Source organism: Ursus americanus, chromosome 27 (assembly GCF_024610735.1).
Source record: "Ursus americanus isolate L20-20 chromosome 27, mUrsAme1.1.p, whole genome shotgun sequence".
NCBI classification, from domain to species: domain Eukaryota; kingdom Metazoa; phylum Chordata; class Mammalia; order Carnivora; family Ursidae; genus Ursus; species Ursus americanus.
The window spans coordinates 39630676-39652909 of NC_142153.1; the positions used below are offsets into that span (position 1 = coordinate 39630676).

Here is a 22234-nt window from a genome sequence, read left to right on the forward strand (position 1 = left end):
AAATTGCAGGTATTTGTTCACATGAGATTTAATGAACACCTACTGGTTTGCAAGCTGTGTTGGGTGCTAATGGAGGGAAAAGAAAGGTCATGCCCAGAGCGCAGACACTCACGCTCCCTCCACTCAGGGGAAGAGGAAGAGAAAGGGGAGACGAGGACAGACAAGATAAGGAGTGTATCAACTCAAACAAAAGGCAGAACGAATTCGGAGCCTCACCAGAGAGATGCCAACAGGGCTTGAGCTTTAGAGGGAAAAACCAACATCTCCACACCAAACACGAGATTTAAAGGGAGGGAGGCGGGGATTTCACCACCACAGACTATGTAAGGCACTGGGGGCTCACTGAAGAACACCTGCAGAACAGGAAATCTTTACAATGATAGTGTAGCGTGGAAACCAGAGGAAAAGGAAAAAGTTGGCTGCTATAAATGAGACAGCTTCTAAAACAGTGCTTAGTAAGAGAATTAGTAAAATACACAGAATTAAACCTGCCACAGAACCACCAACCACAGCCAACGTCTCTGGAAACAGAGCTTCCCAGCAAAGAATTTGCATTTCTAAGAATATCCACATTATTCACACCATGATTTTCTTCTGCACAACATAGCGGTGCTGTTGCCAGAGAACATGGCCGGAGGCCCCAGGTCACCCCACGTGGGTGTCAGGGAAGTTGTGGGGAGGGCAAGGCCGGGGGCCCTTCCTGCTCTGCGCTCACGCACATCCAAGGCTGTCCCACACATCACCCCTGACGTGAAAAGAGAGGCCTTCACTCACTTGAAATGCAGAAATATTTATTTTGGTTTCCTTCATTGTTTTTGGAAATTATGTTTTGGTTTATAAAACATAGAAATAGCCAACACTTAAAGCAAACATTCAAAACCCCAAAGTGACAAATTATTGACTTTTTCTGCAATTAAGAATATACATATGAAGTTAGGCTACAAATAGTGTTACTACGATGGCCGTTCTTCAGTGCCAACCCTGTTGTGCTTGTTAATACATGTACTCTCACAAACCCCAAACCAACTTCTTTCAGTGTATAAATGACAACTTAATTCAGTTACACGTGGCAAAGATTTGCAGTAAAGTGAAATGCAGCTAATTTCCCAAATTAACTTTTTTTTAAAAAAAGATCCCTTGAGAAGTTAATCCCAGAAAATGAGTTTTCCAGATTTCTACATCCTAGAATTTTGGCTTATCAAACACATTTCATAAAAATCAGGTAGCATTGTAAGAGCATTTTTGTTTATTACTGTCCATTTCAGTAAGTACCCAAGTATAGCTATTCCCTTAATAGGTTTAAAGACATGCCCTGCCTGAGAATTTATTTGGGGGTGGAAAAAGCCAGTTAATCACAACTCAATCTTTTGATATGAAAACCACATTAAAAATCCGTTGGCCATCACAAAGAATGACTGGTTCGGCGGAGATAAAGGGGCCAGTTCGTTAGGCGTCATAGCTGAGCAAGGTTGATCCAGGTAATTATTTCCTTCTTGAAATGCGTGTCTTCACTGCAGAGTCTAAGGCAGATGTTTTCATAACCCTGGGAAGGACGGTGGGGAGGGAATCGGCTCTGGAGAAGAGGGTCTGAGAACATTCTGCTCCCTGGGCGCCAGAATCCGCTCGCTCAGGTGAGCAGCCATGCATCCGAGACTCAAGGTCTGTGCTGTCTGAGTTGGATCTGTTCTCTTCTTCGCCGGGAAGCTTCTGCTCCCACAGGACAACAGGGCCTGCAGAGAAGCGCAGCCGCTCTGGGCCCCAGCTGCAGAAGGCTCATCGGAGAGCCGTGTAAGGCGGGGAAGGGAAGGAGGAAGGGGTCAAAAAAGAATCTCTGGTCCACTTGTGATGTTCTCCAGCCGGGACAGTTCTTGTTTTTAAGGGACAGCTTCCCTCCAGTGCACAGTACTTTCCAGAGCAGCAGACAACTGCAGAATTTGCAGCAAGTAGTGGACATCCCAGAAATAGCCAAGTCCTCATCCCTTGGTTAGAAAAACAGGGAGACAGAAGTTTCCACCCCTCCCTTTTTTTTAACTGAGGAAGTCTCAAATAACTTAGCACGTGGGTAGTCTCCCCTTTACGATTTTAAGGCTCATTTTGGAAATTGTGTATCACCATAAACATGGTCTGCAACAGGAGGTGACTGTAAGGCAGTGTTCTGTTTCCTCGAATATTCCTATGACGAGAACCCCGAATGCACAAGTCGAACGCGGACGCTCCCTTTCCTACGCGCGCTCTAGTCAAAATCACCAACGTGAAGGCCATAAGCAGGGACTGTGGAGGCCTGGGTTTCTTCCTCGCATTACACTTTGATGGTGGAATAAAGTTCATCTATCTGTGACCTGAAATAATTCCGAAGCTCTGGCCGTTTCGCCTTCATCGTTGGGGTCAGGAGCCCGTTGTCAATAGAAAATAATTCAGGGTGGAGACTAATACCTTTGACCTGCAGATAAACGAGGCCATTAAAGCAAAACCAAGGGCAGACACAACCTGGGTCTTACAAGCAAGTCGCTCAGAAGGGATGGAGACCCCGTGGCTTGGACTCAGGCCAGCGGCCTCGCTCAACACAGGGCAGGAGTTGCTCCCAGGACAGGATCTGGGCTTGGACCCTGACCTCCAGGGAAAGAGAATGCCTGCCCTCAGTTACAGAAATCCCTCCCCCGGCCAAAGCTCGCCCTTATTCATTCCTCATGGGTTTCTTTAAATCCCCTCGTGCTCCAAACCTATTCATACGAAATCCTCAAGTCAGAAACCGTTTTGTAGGGCTGCATGTTTGCTGATGCAAATCTTACCTGTTCAAATGGTTTCAGGCCAGAATCCTTCCCAAGCCTCACCATGTCTTCCAGGATGGCTTTTTTGACGTCCTAGGAAGGTGAGGAAACAACACACTTGCTGTGTTCAAGGTCTCCGAAGGCATGCTCGATGCCAAGCCAAAGTACCGCACACTCCCAAACCTTACCTTGTTCCTGCACAGTTCCTCAAAGGAGCCTTCAAATCCTTTCTTTCGGGCCCAGGAACATAATGTCTCAACATCTGGTACCACAATTGCTATGAGAAATGCCTTTAACACACACAAGTGAGTTAGTATGTGGCTTGATCCAGATGTTCTGAAATAGTGATTCTTTATCATTTTGCACGATGGACCCCGGGAGGATCTGATAGATGTTACAGACCCTCTCTTCAGAACGTATTGGCAGCCCTGGGAGTCCACCGAGCCCAGGTTACGAGCTCTTGGATCTAAAATACAGATGGCATCAGGAATTCTGCAGTTAAACGTTTTAAAAGGACCACTGGGAATCAGAACCTAACAAAACCCTAATTTTTATTTATTTTTGTATACATACATATATATATATATATTCTTTTTTAAATAAAACAGGGTCAAATAAGCAGACAAGATAATAGCAAGTAACTGCTTTTAAAAGGAGAGAAAAAAATGTATACATATTCATTTTTTTTAGACCTCCAATGCCACATTTTTTACAATTTAGTAACAAAGCTAAATAAAAATCGAAGGCATGTTAAGATTCTAGGTCAAAGAGAGGCGCCTGGGTGGCTCAGTTGGTTAAGCGTCTGCCTTTGGCTCATGTCATGATCCCAGGATCATGGGATCAAGTCCTGCATCGGGCTCCTTGCTCAGCAGAGAGCCTGCTTCTCCCTCTCCCTCTGCCTGCACTTCCCCTGCTTGTGCTCTCTCTCTCCTTCAAAAAAAAAAAAAAAGATTCCAGGTCAAAGAAAAATAGGTGCATTCCTTAAAATATTCTTCTACAAGTATTTAAAAGTCTCAAGATTTGTAAAAAGATTAGCTTTCAGGAAACCAGACCCCTTTCTCTTCCTTGCCATCATCTGCCCAATATTCCACTACAATACTGACATTGGCGAAGAGACATTCCACTATAATATTGACCTTGATTTTCAACTTTACGTATATACTGGCTCACAATCCCCACTGCTCAAACATGATTTAGGAGACGTAGCATAAATATGTTGGGTTTAATACGTTGAAAATTCTAAACTTTCTAATAATCAATACATCAATATTTCCTTTCACAGTTTAAATTAGAAGGCTATTTTACCCACTCTCTAATATCTTTCTCCACTCCCCTTGGTACACGAGATGACTCTAGCTAGGTAAAAAAGAAATATAGAATTCCAAGAGAAAAACTTTTCTGGATAAGAAATGCCAAGCAGCAAAACCCAATATTCCAGCACATCACACATGAAGCCAATTCAATACTCATCGCGGACTTTCCATCACATCGCAAACACCCGGAGTCCAAGGCGTGGGCACGCCTGTGTAACAGGGCTCACAGCCCAGAATGTACGTACCTGCAAGCTTTCTCCGTGGACAAACACCTGAGCGACAGGTTCACTTCGCAGGTAGATGTTCTCGATCTTCTCAGGTGCTATGTATTCTCCCTGTGCCAGTTTAAAGATGTGCTTCTTCCTGTCAATGATCTTCAAGGTGCCATTCTGTTTATTAGAGCGGAGGGGAGGGGAGGGGAGGCACTGTGAGTGGGTCCGTGGCTGCTCTGCCCCCTCCCTGCCCCATATCTATCACACAGTCCAGGGCACTTTTCACATGCTTGCCTTTAATCCTGGTAACACTGCCCAGGGGCCAGTGTATCAGCCCGTTTTACAGAGATGGAAACTAAGGCTTGGGGAGACTGAGTAACTTGCCCAAGGCCAGTGAGCCAAGTAGAGAGGAAAAAAGGGACTCCAGAGCTCACGCCTTTCATTTCACCCCTGGCAGCCCACCAGCAGTGCCTCCCCAAGGAGGAGCCATTTTCCTTGCGGGTACAGACATAGACTGTCCTCCCAGAGCACTCTGCACAGAGCAGGGGCTCAGTAAAAGCTCCAACAGAAAGGCCAAATGCCACCTTTGTCATTGTTTCAAGGTGGGGGGGAGGGGCTCGCTCCTGGCCCCTGGGGCAGAGTCTGTCAGCAGCCCCCGTCGGGACCATGGGAAATCCACAACGACCCCTGCACTGGACAAGCCCAATGCCATCGTGTCCACCTCTGGTCGCCAAACCCCCACCTATCAACCCATCCCCACCCCCGGGGTCCTCCCTGTGCTTCCAAAGGTCAGCTGTAGGGAAGTTTCTCTGGGGCCCTCATCGCACGCTGGTTCTGTGCCACTTCCCCAAGTTGCAGACTGAGGTCCAGGGATAGGACGAAATGCGTTCATTAGAGCCGGAGCCAGAGTTAGAACTGACGCTTAATCTTAACCCCTTGAACTTGAAAAGAGGACTTAATTTATCTCTGAATAACCTGGGCATTCTGAAGTCTGAATTAATTGGGTGAAGAGGGGGAGCATTTTTCAAAACAATAAAAATTTCCGGGAGTATTATGCACCTTAAATCTACAAGAATCGGCATACAGCGATAAAACTTGCCTTAGCCACGTTAGTAACAGCCACTCAACACAGCGACCACTTACAAAGCAGTGGCTGTTCCCACAACAAGCCAAACTGGTCAAACCCACAGTGGGGCTTCTTGTAGGTTCTTTTCCCTCCTCCTCCGAAGGACCCTGGCATTTGTCTGCAGTAACAATTCCGAGACTACGTTCAAAGTCGTTGGCCTGACCCGTGGGACGCTTACCCTATTTTTAAGGAGATGACAAGCCTAAGAAACACATATATTCCCACGTCTTGCCCACCACACCTTCCTGGCCGTAGACCACAATGTCCCCCACACCTTGTTGAACTAAGACCTTCACACTGAGGCCCAGCACCGATACAGAAAAAACCATGCACCGTCTCTCTGGATTTCGAATGGGAAGCAGCAACCAGAACTGACGACGTCACGCATCAAAACCAAACATCTTCGTTATGGTTCAAGTGAAAACCCTACCCAGGCACGCTGAGCGTATAAAGCTGTTCCCTGCAGGAAACGGAAGAGGCCCCCCCCCCCCCCCCCCCCCCCCCGCCCAGGGAAAGGGAAAAGTGAGGTCGCACAACAGCAAAAAGGCAGAAGAAAAGTATCTGTGAGCAGGGGAGGTGAGCGCTTACTGGAAGCCACTTTCCAATGTCCCCCGTGTGTAACCAGCCGTCTTTGTCCAGAACTTCTGCTGTTTTTGCTGGGTCCTTCAAGTAGCCTTTAAATACATTTGGCCCCTTCACACACACCTGAAGAGAGAAAGATCAGGAAGGGGGTGATTAGGGGGAGTGGAGGGGGTGGAAAGGTACAAATTTCCAGTTAGGAGACAGGTAAGCACCGGGGACCAAACACACAGCCCAGTGACCATGGCTCACACGGATATGTGATTATATTTAAAAGTAAGGAGATGAGATCCTCAGAGTTCTCATCATGAGGGGAAAAAAAATCTCTTTTTTTCCTGTTTTTCTTGTATCTCTGTGAGATGATGGAATATTAACGAAACTTATTGTGGGGAATAATCACCCCACCATAGATGGATACCAAATCATTATGCTGTCTCCTTTAAACGCATACAGTGTGTACGTCACAGCCATCTCGATAGAACAGCAGGGGACAAAGAGGATCTGTTAACAGCATTTACGGGGGGTTCCCCAGAGAAAATGCGTGTGTGTGTGTGTGTGTGTGTGTGTGTTCCAGTGTGGTGCGTATCTCCACCTTTAGCAAGAAGCCCTGAATTCCATGATCCAGAGGAGCTAATGAGCCACACTGGAATCCTGGAGGTATGTCCAATGCCCCTGTTCCCTTGTCCTAACGACGTCAGCTGCGGTCAAGTTGTAGGGCTAATGCTTGCCTGAGGTTCCGGCTCAAAGCCCCACAGGGGACGAAATCACTTCGAAGTCATGAGGCTTTCCTTCCACTAGCCAGTAGCTCACTAATAGTATCCAGGGCCACTGGCTGACAGGAGCTGTGCTCCAGGCCTGAAGATACTGGAAACCTTTGCATGCTCTCGAGCCCAAGTCCCTGCGGTGTCTAGAGGAAGACACATGTGTGGTCCCCTCCCACATAAAGGCACCTTCAAAGAGAAGCCTGTTTGATCCAGGATCACCAATAACATCAAGCTCAGTGACTTTACGTGACACTGGTGAGAAGCGGCCGAGCTAGCAGAGGGAATGGCAACGTGGCTGAACAACGTTGCGGGGGGGGGGGGGGGTGGTCACTCACCTCACCCTCACCCTTGGAAGCCAAGTAGTTCATTTCTTCCACATCTACAAGTTTTATAAGGTTGCAAGGCATTGGGGCACCAACATGGCCTGCGTGGTAAATAAAACAATGATCATTCCCAGGAGAACTCCTACTATCCTTAAGCCAAATTACTTTCATGGCCAACAGGCCTTCTCATAATGAGAACAGCTGGTAGAAACGTCTGTTTGCTGCAATGATACCCGTCTCCCCCGGTAAATGAGCACAGAGAGTGTATTCCTAGAATAGAGGCAAACATTCAAAAGTCTCTTAGGACCTTTCCCCAGTTTGATGCCCCAAATTATTTTTTCAGTTATAAAACATCTGGCTGTTGATTGTAAGGGTTTCTACAAATACCTGGAAGCAAGCTTTCTAAAACTTTTATGCGGCTCCTACCATCTGATGGCCCCTGCTCATCATTGCACCTCTCCCTCATACAGACTTCTTCCTAACACCCCTACTTTCTCTAAGAAGAGAAAATACACAACTTTGCCAAATGGATTATCTCTCAACATCACCTGGTTCTGACCAAAATGGTCTTTACTTCCGTAAGTATGGGTGAACACGTTTTAGATTTAAGTTTATTGAGATAGAATGGTGCAGGGACGCCTGGTGGCTCAGTTGGTTAAGCACCTGCCTTCAGCTCAGCTCATTGTCCCAGGGTCCAGGGATCGAGTCCCACATCAGGCTCTGCTCAGCCAAAAGTCTGCTTCTCCCTCTCCCTCTGCCCCACACCCTGCTTGTGATCTCTTTCTCTCTCTCAAATAAATAAATAAAATCTTTTTTTAAAAAAAAGAGCATCACAAATAATTCCTCTTATGTTTTAATAATGTTTGCGTAAAGAGATCACTGTTCTAAATTCTCTAGGCTGGGGGCGCCTGGGTGGCTCAGTCCTTAAGCGTCTGCCTTCGGCTCAGGGCGTGATCCCGGCGGCGTTATGGGATTGAGCCCCACATCAGGCTCTTCCGCTATGAGCCTGCTTCTTCCTCTCCCACTCCCCCTGCTTGTGTTCCCTCTCTCGCTGGCTGTCTCTCTCTGTCAAATAAATAAATAAAATCTTTAAAAAATAAAAAATAAAAAAAATAAATTCTTTAGGCTGGTAAGGAACCAGGGGTTAAAAATTAAACCAAAAAGAAGGTTCAGAGACTGTTAGTATTAGTCCCAGCAGAATTGTGCTTCTAGAGTCTAGACATGAGAATCCATGTTCCTAGACGGTGCTCATATTTCTAATATACCAAATAAACCAGTGGCATTTGCATATCAGAGTGCAGAAGGTACCACCGGTCAGACCTGGGTTGGAACCCTGGCTCCGAAGCATAATGCTGGGTAAATTCTTATACGTTGTTTACATGCTTTTTCACCAACAATCATTTCCTCTCAGAGGTAACAGGACTTATGCCACAGGGATGCTGCTGGGACGAAATGCACTGATGTGCTTAAGGACGGCTGCTCCATTGAGTATTTCTGTATTTGCCTCTCCTTGTGCCTTTTGGGAGAAATGACTTGTCTCTTTCTCTCTGTGGTCTCAACACCAAGCCCAGCACCCAAGTGTAAATTCGAGTCAAATTTACCAGCAAATAATTAGACCCCAATCCATTCCTGGAAAGCTCTGTGGGGCTAAATGTTCTGAACCTGGCGGAAAGGGCTTTCACCCCTCAGCTGCCAGCTTCAGAATCTAGGTGAATCTCTACTTGGTCCTCCAAGCCCGACGCACTACCATAGCAGCCCTTTTCCATGAAGATCCCTGATTTACAAGACCGTTTGCCCTAAGGCCTGATCCCTCGAGACACAGAACTCCGTGGTCAACAAACCAAGGATGAAGCCAATTCCAAGAATTCCCACCAGCATAATGAGATTCCTGTAAGGAGTGTCCCACGGCTTGTACCTGCTGTCCAGTCTCCAGGCATGGTCAGGCAGCAGCCAGCGGTGCACTCGGTCTGTCCGTAGCCTTCGTAAAACTGGACCACCAAGAGATGAAACGTTATTAAAGAGAGTAGTCACACCTGTGCTGCAAGGGCACAAATCAGGATGCTCTTCTCACTCCTGAGTGATAGCTAACCGTGGTGACACAGCTCTTTTTAAAATCTGTTCAGAACTACTGTGATAGCACCCAAACATCTTCACTCCAACACGAAACCTTGGCCACTGTCCGTGGTCATCTACTTCTCGCCTTCCTGCAAATAGGTGAGGGGGACACCGACATGGCCTGACAGGTCACACTGCACACAACCCACCCAGCAATGCACTCGCGCTGTCCGCTCACAGCCGTGCCCCACACCTGTCCTGTTGGTTGCCCAGTCTCTGCTGCCTCCCCCTCCCCTTTAAGGCAGGTTCTCTCCAGGGTTTGCAGGTCGGCTTATCACTTGCAACCCATCCCCATACCCTCAGGTCTGATAAAGTCAAGTTTCATGGCTGGTGCTTTACCCGAGAGAAAATGACACAGTCTATGTGGCCACAGACGTGTCATCTCCTGCCTAGGCTAAAAGACAGACACACTCCTGTCTCCAAGCAACCTGGGAATAGCGTGATCTTCCAAACCAGAATAAGACACACACTTATAAGAAAGACTTTTTGGAAAGGAGAGTCCTGGGCTTGAAAAAGCCTGAGACAAGCAGCCGCAGTGATGCCCGCCTCACCTGACAGCCGAGCGCTGCTCTCAGAAACGTCAGCACGGTGGCGGATACGGGCGCGGCTCCTGTGACCATCAGCCTGACTTTTCCTCCCAGGCTCGACTTACAAGGCAAGGAGAGGGAAGACAGTGAGGGTCCGATGGCTGCACAGGGGTGGGCCCCTCAAAGACCCCTTCTGGGAACCCAGATCCACCAGCTCCTTCTCTGCAGGCCGCAGGGAGCTCACCCACACACAGAGAACTCACGGGCGTTCAAGAAGGAAGGCCTGGCTGGAGCTGGTTTCCACCTGCAGCTACACCCTGCTCTCTCAACGGGTATGAAAAACAAGCCAACACCTCTACCCACGGGGATTTTGAAGGAATTAGAACAAGAGAGTGGTGGGTTTGCAGGCAACTGCCCCATTTTGGGCATTTTGGGGGACACAGTATTATTATTATTCCACGTTCTTTATCACTCGTGCCTAAAAAATGACGCCTAGAGTAACATACTTGTTTCAGAAAAGGAAAGCAAAATAAAAAATTAGAAAGGCTCAGGACACCTGGATGGCTCAGTCGGTTAAGCATCTGACTCTTGATTTCGGCTCAGGTCATGATCTCGGGGTCGTGAGATGAAGCCCTAGGTGGGGCTCTGTGCTGGACAGGCAGCCTGCTTAAGATTCTCTCTCTCTCTCTCTCTCTCCCCCCCTTCCCTCCTCCCTGCGCTCCTTCTCTTTTTTTCTCTCAAACAAATATATCTTTTTTTAAAAAGAGACTGATGAATCATTAAACACTACACCTGACTCTAATGATGTACTTCATGTTGGCTAACTGAATTTAAACAAAAAAAATAAAAAATAAAAAAAATTAGAAAGGCTCTAACACCCTGATTCCTTTTCTGCCCTTCCGTGTTACCATGCTGTTCGGGTTTGCATGCAATACTGCGGTTTACATACTGGCTTTGTCCTTAATTTTTAGAAATGTGCCCACATTACTAAAAACGTGCCTTCTCTCTCACCTTCAAACCTTGCTTTCAGAAAGAGCCCGCACAGAAACCCGCGGCCCAAGTTAGTTTCCGGGGCAGACAACGGTTGTGAATGTGTCACCTGTATCTTGTGGAAGATCAGTCTATCCCACAGGCTGTTGTTCCTGATGATGCCGCTGCGAAGCTCTGCCTCCTTCCTCTTGGAGGCGAAGTCCAGCAGCCATCGCTTCAGGGTGGTGTTTGCCTGCCCAAAAATCTGACGGGTCAAGAAAAGAGACGATTTCAAAATGACGTGAACGGCTAGAATCAGAGAGTCAGATGATAACAAGTGTTGGTGAGGATGTGGAGAAATTGGAGCCCTCATCCGCTGCTCAGTGAGGGGGGCAGATATAATATGGCGGGGTTGCTTTGGAGAACAGACTGGTAGTTCCTCAAAGAGCGAAACACAGAATTACCACAGGACCCAGCAATTCTGCTCCTAGGTAAGCACCCAAGAGAAATGAAAACACGTGTCCACACAGACACTCATGTACGAATGCTCACAGCATCATCATACGCAAGAGCCAGAAAGTGACAACAACTCGAATGCCCACCGATGATGCATGAAAGGGTAAATAACGAGTGTTCTATCCATACGGTGGAATACTACTTGGCCACTGAAAGGGATGAAGGACTGTCACGTGCTACCACATGGGCGAACCTCGTGACAAAAACCAGTCACAGAAGAACACATGTTGCGTGATTCCATTCACACGAGAGTCCAGAATAGGGAAATCTAGATTCAAAAAGTAGATGCATTTGGCTGGGAGCAGAAGAGGGTAGAGGACAGCCACAGGGCAGAGCCAGTGTTTCTTCTTGAGCTGATAAAAATGGGCTGTGGTGATGGTTACAGAACTCTGTGAATATACCAAAAAACCTTTGAATTCTACATTTAAAATGGGTGAATTTTACGGAATGTGAATTATATAGCTCAATCCAGCTGTTTTTAAAAGTTTCTTTTAAAGGACCATTTTAAAAAAAGAGAGAAGGTTCTCACAGATAACAGAAGCCCTGCCTTACAATAAAGAGCATGAAAACTGCCCCGTCCAAATGTATCTTGAAGACTGCTACTGCCACACACTGGTCTTGCCCAGGATGGGTGGTCCATGCCACAATGACCACCCACAGAGGGGCTGGCATTCTCTCCATCCCTGGCTTGGCTTAAGCCCTTCTTTCCATGTGGCTAAGTAAGTAATGTTACATGCTCTTGGGCATTACAATGTATAGAACCATTTCATGGTTAGAGTTCTCGTGTGATGCAATTAGCAACCTTATGAGCTAGACGGCAGGGGCAGGAGGTAACAGTCCATCACACAGATGAGAAAACAGAGGCTCTAAAGAGTTTACAGCACAAATAATGTGACCTCCCGCCTTCCACCTGTATTGGGCCTTCCAGTGCACAAAGTGTGTTCACGTGTTTTCTCTTATAATCCTCACCAGTGGCTCTGTGAGGTCAACGCATTCTGGTTTTACTGATGGGTAAAGCACACTTCCGCGAGACCAAGAGTATAGAAGGTACCCGGCTGGCCCAGTTCAAACCCGAGTCTTGGGCTCCGGGTCCAGGGCTCTGTCCCCCACTCCACTGCTCCTTGGAACTCACTCGGTCAAACATCCGGTTCAGCAGTCTGGGAACCACAGGGAAGACTGTGGGTTGAAGAGCCTTGAGGTCATCCATGAGCAGCCTGATATCTCCTTGGAAAAATCCTATTTTAGCTCCATGACACAGCATCACACACTAGGGCAGTAAATAAAAATAACCCCCATGTCGTCATCAAAGCAGGCACTACACAACATACACACAGACACACAAGGCTTCCGTTTTAGCATTTTGGATCAGTGTCCAGAAACTATGAAGTTCCTACATGTCAGCAGCTTTTCAAAAAACGTTCTTGCATTCCCTGGTCATTGCACAACATCAAAGTGTGGCATTTCTCTTGATCACCCCGAAGATAAAGGAGCTGGTAAGAGACCAGACTGTGTTATTTTTAGTGACGACCATGGAGCTTCTGCTCTTTTAGCTTCAGGATTGATAGCTGGTGAATGAATGACACGGTGTTATGTAATCCAAATGTTTTACTCGCCTGGAAACTTCAGGCCTGATTTATTCTCAAAACAAAAACTTAGCTACTCGCAAACCTGGCTACTTGCCAAGCTTATTAAAGTCTCATTTTTAAAATCCAAATCTCACGAAAAGTGTCTGAAAAGCCACTGACTATTTTGCAGTTGAGACACTGGCATCAAAGAGCAGAGTGGCTTGACGTTCAGCTCTAATCTACTGCATGGATTTGTTCCTGCCTGATGCAAATTGCACCGGCAAGCCATATGCTCTTGACCCACAGACCGCCTATTTTAAATTTTAAAGAGAAAGAGTGATTCAAAAGATGATGCCACGGAAGTACAAACGGTCTCAGGCTTGAAAGCAGAAACCACTAGAAAGGTACACCCTGGTTCATGGTTTCAAAATTCAAGCTCAGGGAGGGGGGCTTTTGTTCAGGGTGGCCTGCCTCCCAGGCACACTTCCAAAACTGCAATTAGGTATATACGGGCCATTATCAACTCGTTTGAGATCGCTTTGGAAACTCACAAGACCTCCTGAGGTGTGCAGGAGCAGAGGTAACAGAGGCAAGATGGGATCTCGTGACCCTTGATCCTTTAGGGTAAGTGCATCCTACAGGCCAGCAGCCAATCAAAGGGCCGCTCGCTCTCAGTTAGTCACCTCTCCATTAGTCTGGTTACTGACACCTAGCACAGTGTCAGGGACATAGCTGGTGCTCAATAAATATTGGTTAAATGAATGAATGGTGCCCACTGGTTTTTCCTAGACGTATATGATCCAAAATTGTCCAAGAAGGAAAAGAGATGGTTCTTGTCACACCACTGTGTACAGGGAACCCAGGCCAAGGGCAGCTAAAGATCATGCTGCTTTTCCAAGGGCACTTAGAATATTGGTGGAAAAAATGAATCTTAAGCCAACTTGTGCATTATGAACAAGCCCAGTGAAATACAGAAGCTTTTTACAGAGGCAGAAGCTTCACGAGGCTTTGTCGGATGGCGTTCATAAAAATTCTACTTTTACAGTTAATCTTTCTGGAATCATGCCATGTGCATATCCTTCAGAAGTCTGAGCTTCTAATTTTAAAATGAATGATTAAAGTTCAAGTATTCAGACCCCCCCCCCACATTTATACTCTTTTAAGTCATTAGCGCCATTTCTAAAATGGGGCTGCGCAAAGAATTCTCTCTGGGGGTGACAGTGCGCCCGTGAATCTTACCTGCAGCAGCTGCTCATACATGTGTGCCAGTGGTAAAAACGAAATGTGTGTGTCACTGGCATTCAAGGCAAGTGCTTTCTGTAAAACACAACAACTTAGCAGAACGCAAACAAACACGCGAGCAAGCACAAAAACAAAACAAGGCCTACCTCGACAACTCTTTCAAACATGTGGGCGAGAGGCAAGAAAGATATCAAAGTATCATCTGGGGAAGGATTGACTGTGCTCTGTAAGCAAAGACACCAGCAAGCAGAGAAGCATTAAGATTTCCAGTAATTTCCCATTTTATTTCAGAGCACATAACTCCTTAATGCTAAGGAGAAACAGCTTTTGCTTACAATTGGCAGTTATTTCTCACCAAAGTATGAAATGAAAAGGCAATACTTTATGGCTTTAATTATTCAATTAGAGTGGAGGTCATTCATCATGATAAAGTAAACCCACTCAGGACTGTAGTCCACATAGGGAAAATTTGGTCCAAATTGGGATATTAAGGGATCATGTGCTTTTAATCATTGAGTATTTCAAAGTTACCGTCCCCCATGGCCCAGCAAACTCAATTCCACCTTAAGTAAGAAATAAAAGGTTCATTCCAACATAACATAGCATATTATGTTGTGGAAACAGAAGATCTATTTGAACATAAAATAGCATTTTATGTTGTAAAAGGATAGGAGGAGGGAATATAAGAGAAACTGATTGCTAAACTCTTTTAACATACAGTATAAATGCATTCTGAGTATTTTAGTTTGATCAACATCTTTACCTGAACGGCCTACTTTACACCCCATGAAAATGTCTCGATTTGTTTAGTGCAAGCTCTGATCTGGCATCATCTCCTATAAAACACTGCTTTGTGATAAAGGTCTGCATCGAGGCTGAGCTGGACATCTGGGTTCCATTTCAAGGCTGAGAAGGGGCTTTACTTAGGGCCAGGCGCAGGGAGGGTCTGCGTGGAATGTTCATGTTATTCACATGTGAGGAACTCTGGCCAAAGCAGAGACTGCCTCCAGCAGCCACGCACCCCAATTAAGAAATGAAGGCCCCATCAGGTGCCTACACAACCTCTTCCAGGCCGTGCCCATCCCCCACCAGTCCTGAGCAAACCCAGCAGCCCCGGAAGCACGTGATGTAGCCTGAACCTGCCATAATTTTAGATTAATTTTATTCAAGTGTGATCTGCATCCCGACTAGTTCATCTCAGGAGGAAACTGTTTATATAAAGAGAAGTCAGACTGTAATTTCTACACTTTTCAGTTTTCTATTTGGAATCCCCAAAAATGTGCATTAGCAACATGAAGAAGTTCTACAAAGTTGGAATGCCCCTGATCGTGTAATTAATTTTAAACAAAGTCTGTAACCATTTGCCTCGGTAAGCCATGAGTGTATTTTAAGTTTTCTTCGAAGGCTAATTAGGAAATTAAAATTCCACTTAGGTGAGGTACTCAATGTTGAATTCTGTTTATGAAATATACCCCAAAAAAGGTATTTGGGACTAAGAAAGTGTAGGTGTAGGCAGGAGTGAGACAGGCCTTCTTCAGCCACCAAGGACGCACGTTCCCCAAAACCATTAAGCATGGGGGTTCCTGTCATGAAAATCAGAGCTCACAGAAGAACCCTCCCAGAGACTGCAAAAGTGAATTACATAAAATGTGCAAAGGTATGAGAGAAAGGCATTATATTGTTCGAGAAGTACTTTTAAAACAAGTTTGAAATATACCCTTGCTGCTATGACCAAATTGTATCCCCCTCCTCCCCAAATTCTTGTTCAAGCCCTAACCCTCATGTGACTGGATTTGGGGATGGAGCCCTTGGGGAGGTAATTCAGGTGAAATGAGGTCGGGGGGGGGGCGCTGATCCAACAGCATGGGTGTCCTTGTAAGCAGAGGAAGAAACACCAGAAACCTCTCCCTCATTCTCCATGTGCACACAGAGGAAAGGGCAGGTGAGGTCACAGTGAGGAGGCGACTACCCACAGGCCAGGAAGCCCTCACCAGCAACCAAATTTGCTGATACTTTGATCATGGATTTCCAGCCTCTCGCACTGTGAGAAAATAAGTATCTGTTGTTTAAGCCACTCAGCCTGTGTGATATTGTTACAGCAGCCCAGAGGACCACGACACTTCGGGGGCAAACTTTAAGACTATAGGAAACCAACTCAAGTTCAAGGCTTTAATCTTTCTAATAAAATGGAAGTCGACTGTAATAAAGAATAATAATTCAGAAAACTTCCATGTACCATTTAACATTTCATCTGTCCACTTAAAGAAATTATCTTCCCCACACTGGAATAGTAGGTAGATAAGAGCACAAGAGAGTCATTTCTTCTTGGTCCTGTCCTGGAAACATTTATAGGGCAGTATCCAAATAAAGTTGTACCTTATAAAAGTTCTAATAACTTCTGTCAACTCAGCTTTATGGTCACACGCAGGAGTTGGAGATTAGGTCCACCAAGAAAACGATCTGAGGACAGGTGACCTTAGACCATATTAAAACTCAGATCTTATCTCTACTCCAAATACAGCAGGGGCCCAACATGGCGGGACTGCCTTTACCACTCCCATTCTTAAGGCCTCATGCCAACCAAGGAACACGAAGAAAGATGACAATATCCCCAAAGTTTACCTCTGTGATTTTCACAAAAGCTGAACAATCGCTCACTATATTTCGATGAGTGATCAATGCTCCTTTGGGGTTGCCTGAGGAACACACAGGAGCAGAACAAAGTTAAAGTCCATCCAAAAGTGACAGAAATTAAGGAAGCCCAGAACTCTGTATAATTGGGTTATGCCTCTAGCATCAGGTGCAACCAGGAAAGCCAAATGTGGAATGACCTTACATTCCAGAACAATCTGCCATCCTTTACATGAAACATCTTATCTTAAACCACCTTTATCAACACGGGTGACTTTCAGAGGTCACGGAAAGGGAGAAAATGCAGGAATTTTATTTCTGGAAATGAAATGCTGGTTTGTCCCAGGAAATGGGGGAATCTACTGTCGCCTTCCATCAGCGTCTGAGGAAGTACACGGCACGCTCAGATTCTGAGAAGGTCGGATACGGCGACGAGGGAGGAGTGCTCGAACCCCTCTGTGTCCTCTGCTTTTGGTCCATCTGTAGCTCAACTAAGTCCCCCTTCACCCGCCATCCAAGAAAGGGGGCAGGGGGTACACACCTCCAGATACCACTCAGAAGTGACTGCATTTCACAACTTACCCGTAGTCCCACTGGTGAAACAAACGACTGCGAGATCTTCAGGTGCGGGAGGCTACGGCCCATTTAAAAAAAACAAAACACACACAACCAAGGTGGTATAAGTCAGAACAGAAAGAAAACTGCAAGCCACACGCTAACCCCCCAGGACCTGTACTAGTCTCGGAGACAACTAGATATTGGAAAGGCTGTAGCAGGGGACTGACAGTAGGAATTTACCTTAGGCCTCTGTCTGTTGGCTCTTCCCAGGTCCTAAATGAGAAGAGAAAAAAAATCTTAAATGGAAACATTTTCTAAATGTAAAGAAGAAGGTGATATCCAGTCACTTCAAGCTGACTTTACCGTGGGATTCACTGGCTCAAAGACAGTAGACATTTCATATGAAAGAAACTGGCAATTTCAATGAACCTAAAGAGAAATATTTACACGTTGTTCCCAGACACCATTTTCCAATTGTCTTCTCTCATATATAAAACCATATAAATGGTATGAGGACTAGTCTTTTTAACAGTATTTACTCACAAGACAGGAATCAGTCTTTGACGATGGATTTCTTGTCCCCACTCCCACACCCTCGTACGGCCTTTAGTGAAGCCCGGCCCTTAACCGACATCAAACCGAAATCGTAACCCAAGAACTGCAGATGTTCTGCATCCTCCCGGAATCACCCAATTCCCGGTAACTGGCATGTTCTTCAGTCTGGAGAGAAAAATCAGTCTCTGCCAGATGAAATGCTAGAGGTTCAAATATCTGTACTCTCCACATGGCGTGGATTAAAAAAAAAAAAAAAAAAGGATTTGGGAACCTCCAATTACAAAACAGTCCTCTTGAATGGACACGAAGAGGGGCAGGCTCGTTTCCGAGGGGCGCGTCTCCCAGCGGCTGGCTCCCTGTCACTACCAGGGGGTCATTTCGATGCTGTTCAGTTCACTGCATACAGGTGTCTCGGTGGCCACTTTAATTAGCTTTAATTTCTCTAATGAACTATTTATATTCTTTTCCTATTAAAACTGATCGGCTTGAATGAGCATATGCAGTGAGCATGCCTAGAACTAAGCGGAAATCTGATGAGTGTGCTCAGGGCTCAGGGAGTTTCTACCCAGCATATGGTTTGAAACTGTTTTTTAATCTTAATTACATTTAAATTATATCTATAACAGACCATTGATTCAAAACAGGAACAGTGAAGTCCAAATAGAAGTCAACCAAGAGCTGAAGCAATGGTAATTCTTTCTTTTTTCCCCCAAAAGAATCTTCATCAGACCCAAATCTCCACCCATCTGTTCAGAATTCTTACATAACTTCAATAGTTACATGTGATTTGATTTTTAATTTATCAGGAACAAACATTATCCAAATGAGTGCCCCTCTTGGCCAAGAAAGTCCACAGCCTCAAACCTGTCTGAAGACATCATGCAGAAGAGAGTACAGCAACCATAAAAATAAACGAGTTGCCATCTTCAGGCTCCAAATGCCAAAAACAAAAAACAAAAAAACCTCAACCAGGAGAAAAGCCAAATTCTAGTTAATGATTAGCATGCTAAAATATTTAGGGTGATAAAAACTGCAGCCTAATGAAAATGCATTAAAAAAAATAAGATTCATGAATGAATGGAGGGATGGAGTGATGGACGAGTACATGATGAAACAAAAACATGAAAACGCTAGCTGTGGGGTGCTTGGGGTGTACGGCGGTCTACTGTCAGTTCTCTCAACTTGTTTACATGTTTGAAAATTCTCGCAATAAAATATCCAAAAAAAGCAAAAATTCCAAATACCAATATTTGTCTTTTTGATACAATGAAACTATCTATTAATATAAACTTGATTATATGATCAACCATAAAGCCAATTTTAAATCCACTTCTCAAAAATTAACCTTCTGTTTACAAAATTTTTAAAAACCAAGCATGAATCCTATTACACAGGGAAGTGTAGAACAATGTCTTTTATAAAATAAAGCTTTAATATAAACTTTATATTACGATCTTCACTTGCCTGAATTTTTTCATCTTAAAACTACTTCATTGTAGAGCCTTCAAAAAACACCAAAATATTCCTGTGTGTGTGTATGCGTGTGCACGTGTGCACGTGTGTCCGTGGGCATGTTCGTGTGGTGGGGTTAGGGAGAAGGAGGAAAAATGGGGGAAATAAAATTATTGTGAGCGGCGATCACAAGTAAAAAAACAAAGTGCGGAAACACTAGGTAAAAAGCTAGTTGTCAGCCTAATTGAAGAGGACAGCACACCTGTTCTTAGGGACTCAGCTTCTCTGCCAGTGTGTGTGTGTGTACACGTATGAGGCAGAGGCTCTGTTAGAACAAATTACAGTTTCCCTAGGATGGCTAAGTTCCTCCGGAAAGGCATTACATAGACCCTTGCTTGTAGCCTCCAATTCCTCGCAGAAAGAGAACTATAAATACAATTCGAAACCCTATCTTTAACAGTTCCAGGAAAATATCTGTAACATTTTCGGAAGGAGAACAACTTACTGTATTTGGCCTATTCCTATGATACGTACCTGGTAAGATCCTCCTCTTACCAGCTTCTTGGGATTAAACTACTCCAGATCCAACTGGGAGAATCAGATTCTTACATGATGTGATGTCAAACAACCGATTTAAATATGGGCCCCACTCATTTTCCTAGAATGGTTACTTTTAAAGTTTTGATTAATGTGCATCTTAAGAAATTTAATATAAAAATAAACCAAATCCAACACCTATGCTGGAAATTCACCAGGATGCTACAAAGGCAACTTGGGAAAAAGAATAATGTAGCTGCTCTGTTTTAGAAATAAATCAGTAAGTAAACGGCACAAAAGCCTATAAAGGACATACAAACTTAAACTGGAAATTCACACTTCTACCATACAGTGGCATGGCTTGTCAGTACTCCAAAATAAATATGTGAGCATTACAACTTGTTTTATGAGAGTACTTTCTACGTGATGGAGCCACAGTGGGGCGTGCACGTAGAATTCTTGCCAGTGAGGAGACAGCAATTTCCACTCTGGGTCTTTTATGGGTTGCTGAGATGACCAACCAGAGCTGGGATTGCGTGGTTGCACTGGATACCACATTTGAGCCAGAATGGCCTGAGGAACACCCATCAGAGAAGTGGGAAGGATGGCTCACCTCCATCGCCTTCATACTGATGATTTCCACACCACACCTTTTGCCCCGATCCAACAGATCGATGCCATAGGAGTCCATGAGGACGATGATTTTAAGGCCTGGTGTTAACTTATTTTCCACACCATCTAATAAGAGGTTGGCCTTCTCTGGCTTGTCAACAAAAACCAGAGAGAGTTCAGCTGGGAAGGAAGAGATACAATGAAGAATGAGCTCTAAGATATTAAAAGCCTGACTCTATCATATCTGACACCAGGTTATTTTAAGGTCCACAGTCTTTGAATAGAAAGACAGATGTGCATTTAAACATAAAATCCGGGGGCGCCTGGGTGGCTCAGTCAGTGAAGCATCTGCCTTCGGCTCAGGTCATGATCTCAGGGTCCTGGGATCGAGTCCCATGTTGGGCTCCCTGCTCCTCGGGGAGTCTGCTTCTTCCTCTCCCTCTGCCCCTCCCCCTGCTCTTGTGTTCTCTCCCTCTCCCTCTCTCTCTCAAATGAATAAAATCTTTAAAAAAAATAAACATAAAATCCCTATCAAATCAAATATAACCAAATGTAAAGTCACCAAAATCTAGTTGATAACGAGGCCGACGTCCACCCAGAGACCACAGACATACCTTTGTTGACTATGTAGGTGATTGCTTCCGTTCCAAGGGTATCGTAGAGGGGAATGACCACCATAGAGTAAGCAAAGCATCCCTGTTCAATGATCACCCACTAAATGAACAGTAAAGATCGGAGAGAGAAAATGAGATGTCATCATGGAACCACTTCAAGGTGAACACCACTCTAGAGAGATTCAAAGTGGAAACACTAGACGTGGCAAAATTAACATCTGTGTGTCTACTACTATGTGCCAGGCACCATGAGGGACTCCTCATGAGAACAAAACACCTGCCCCCTTCTTAGACGGAAAGAGATATTTGCCGGGAGAATTGAGGCAAATATGTGAAAAGATAATTAACTGTACAAGAGAGGGACCGACTCGGACACAAGGGAGCCCATGGTGGGCCACCTTTGCCAGGAAGGTAATGGAGCTCGCCCTTTGCCAGGGCAGCACGGTTTGGACAGATGGAGAGAAAGGCAAGGAGACTCCAGTAGTGGGGATTGCACGACCGAGAGCAGCAAGGAGGTGGGCGAGCACCCTGGCTGGCCTGCTTGTTCCAACAGGCAAGGCTACAGTGGGCTGGAGCAAGGCTGTGACTAGTGAGGGGCCTGGCTCCATTCCCCGGGGGACGCACAGCCACAGAGGGCTTCTTGGCAAGGTAGAGGCTCTGGGGTCTGAGGAAGACCAACCTGGCAGCTGTGTGCAGTAGCATCTGGGAACTGGGGAAGGAGGGACACACACTTGGGAAAGAAGAAAAATGTTCTGGCAAAATCTCCCCAGAAAAGATGAAGGAAAGATGTGATACAGTAACTGGTCACCTTGCCTCTAGACTCAGCAGCCATGTGGCAAGTATTCTGCCTACACGGCAAACATGGTGAGACCAGCCTTTTACTTAAAATCCTTGGCAGCACCACCATCCCCCGCCACAGTTCTCGAATCCCCTGCAGAACACCGGCGCACGGCACAGATAAAGGCATAGCTGCTGTGGGAAGGGAGCACGATGCACTCACATTCACTTGGCCTGGAACTACTTTCCCCTTTTCTTTCCTGGCACCAATTTCAAGCTACGAACATGGAGGTCAGGTCCAAGCTCCTCAGCTGGGTCGTGTGGTATGTGTGGTCCTGTCCTTCCTGCGCCTCCAAGCTCTAAGATAGGAAAATGCCTCCTTCCCCAACACACACATGCTGCTTGATGCAAACATGTGGCTGTTCCTGACATTCCCTTGGCGCCCCCCACCCTCATATCCTTCAACACTCCACTGGGAG

The 22234-nt window shown here is 45.6% G+C and overlaps 1 protein-coding gene across 10 annotated transcripts in view; it reads right to left on the reverse strand.

Annotated features, from left to right (window-relative positions):
* Nucleotides 1-774: 774 nt before the first annotated feature.
* Nucleotides 775-22234, reverse strand: part of ACSL1 (acyl-CoA synthetase long chain family member 1) — a 64857-nt gene continuing 43397 nt past the window's right edge. For 5 of the 10 annotated variants that reach the window (XM_087856519.1, XM_087856521.1, XM_087856520.1 and 2 more), the window contains 17 exons: nt 20979-21078; nt 20366-20544; nt 17449-17481; nt 17233-17284; nt 16642-16715; nt 14166-14243; nt 12345-12479; nt 10827-10961; nt 9752-9847; nt 9001-9073; nt 7098-7186; nt 6008-6124; nt 5437-5598; nt 4327-4470; nt 2957-3058; nt 2790-2861; nt 775-2440 (listed from right to left, as the gene is read on the reverse strand). In XM_087856519.1, coding sequence (XP_087712645.1) covers nt 2300-2440; nt 2790-2861; nt 2957-3058; nt 4327-4470; nt 5437-5598; nt 6008-6124; nt 7098-7186; nt 9001-9073; nt 9752-9847; nt 10827-10961; nt 12345-12479; nt 14166-14243; nt 16642-16715; nt 17233-17284; nt 17449-17481; nt 20366-20544; nt 20979-21078 — 1782 coding nt within the window. In that variant the 3' untranslated portion in view covers nt 775-2299. Of the gene's footprint in view, nt 2441-2789; nt 2862-2956; nt 3059-4326; nt 4471-5436; nt 5599-6007; nt 6125-7097; nt 7187-9000; nt 9074-9751; nt 9848-10826; nt 10962-12344; nt 12480-14016; nt 14095-14165; nt 14244-16641; nt 16716-17232; nt 17285-17448; nt 17482-20365; nt 20545-20978; nt 21079-22234 lie in introns of all 10 variants that reach the window. The other 5 variants (XM_087856525.1, XM_087856527.1, XM_087856524.1 and 2 more) reach the window with 4 other exon arrangements.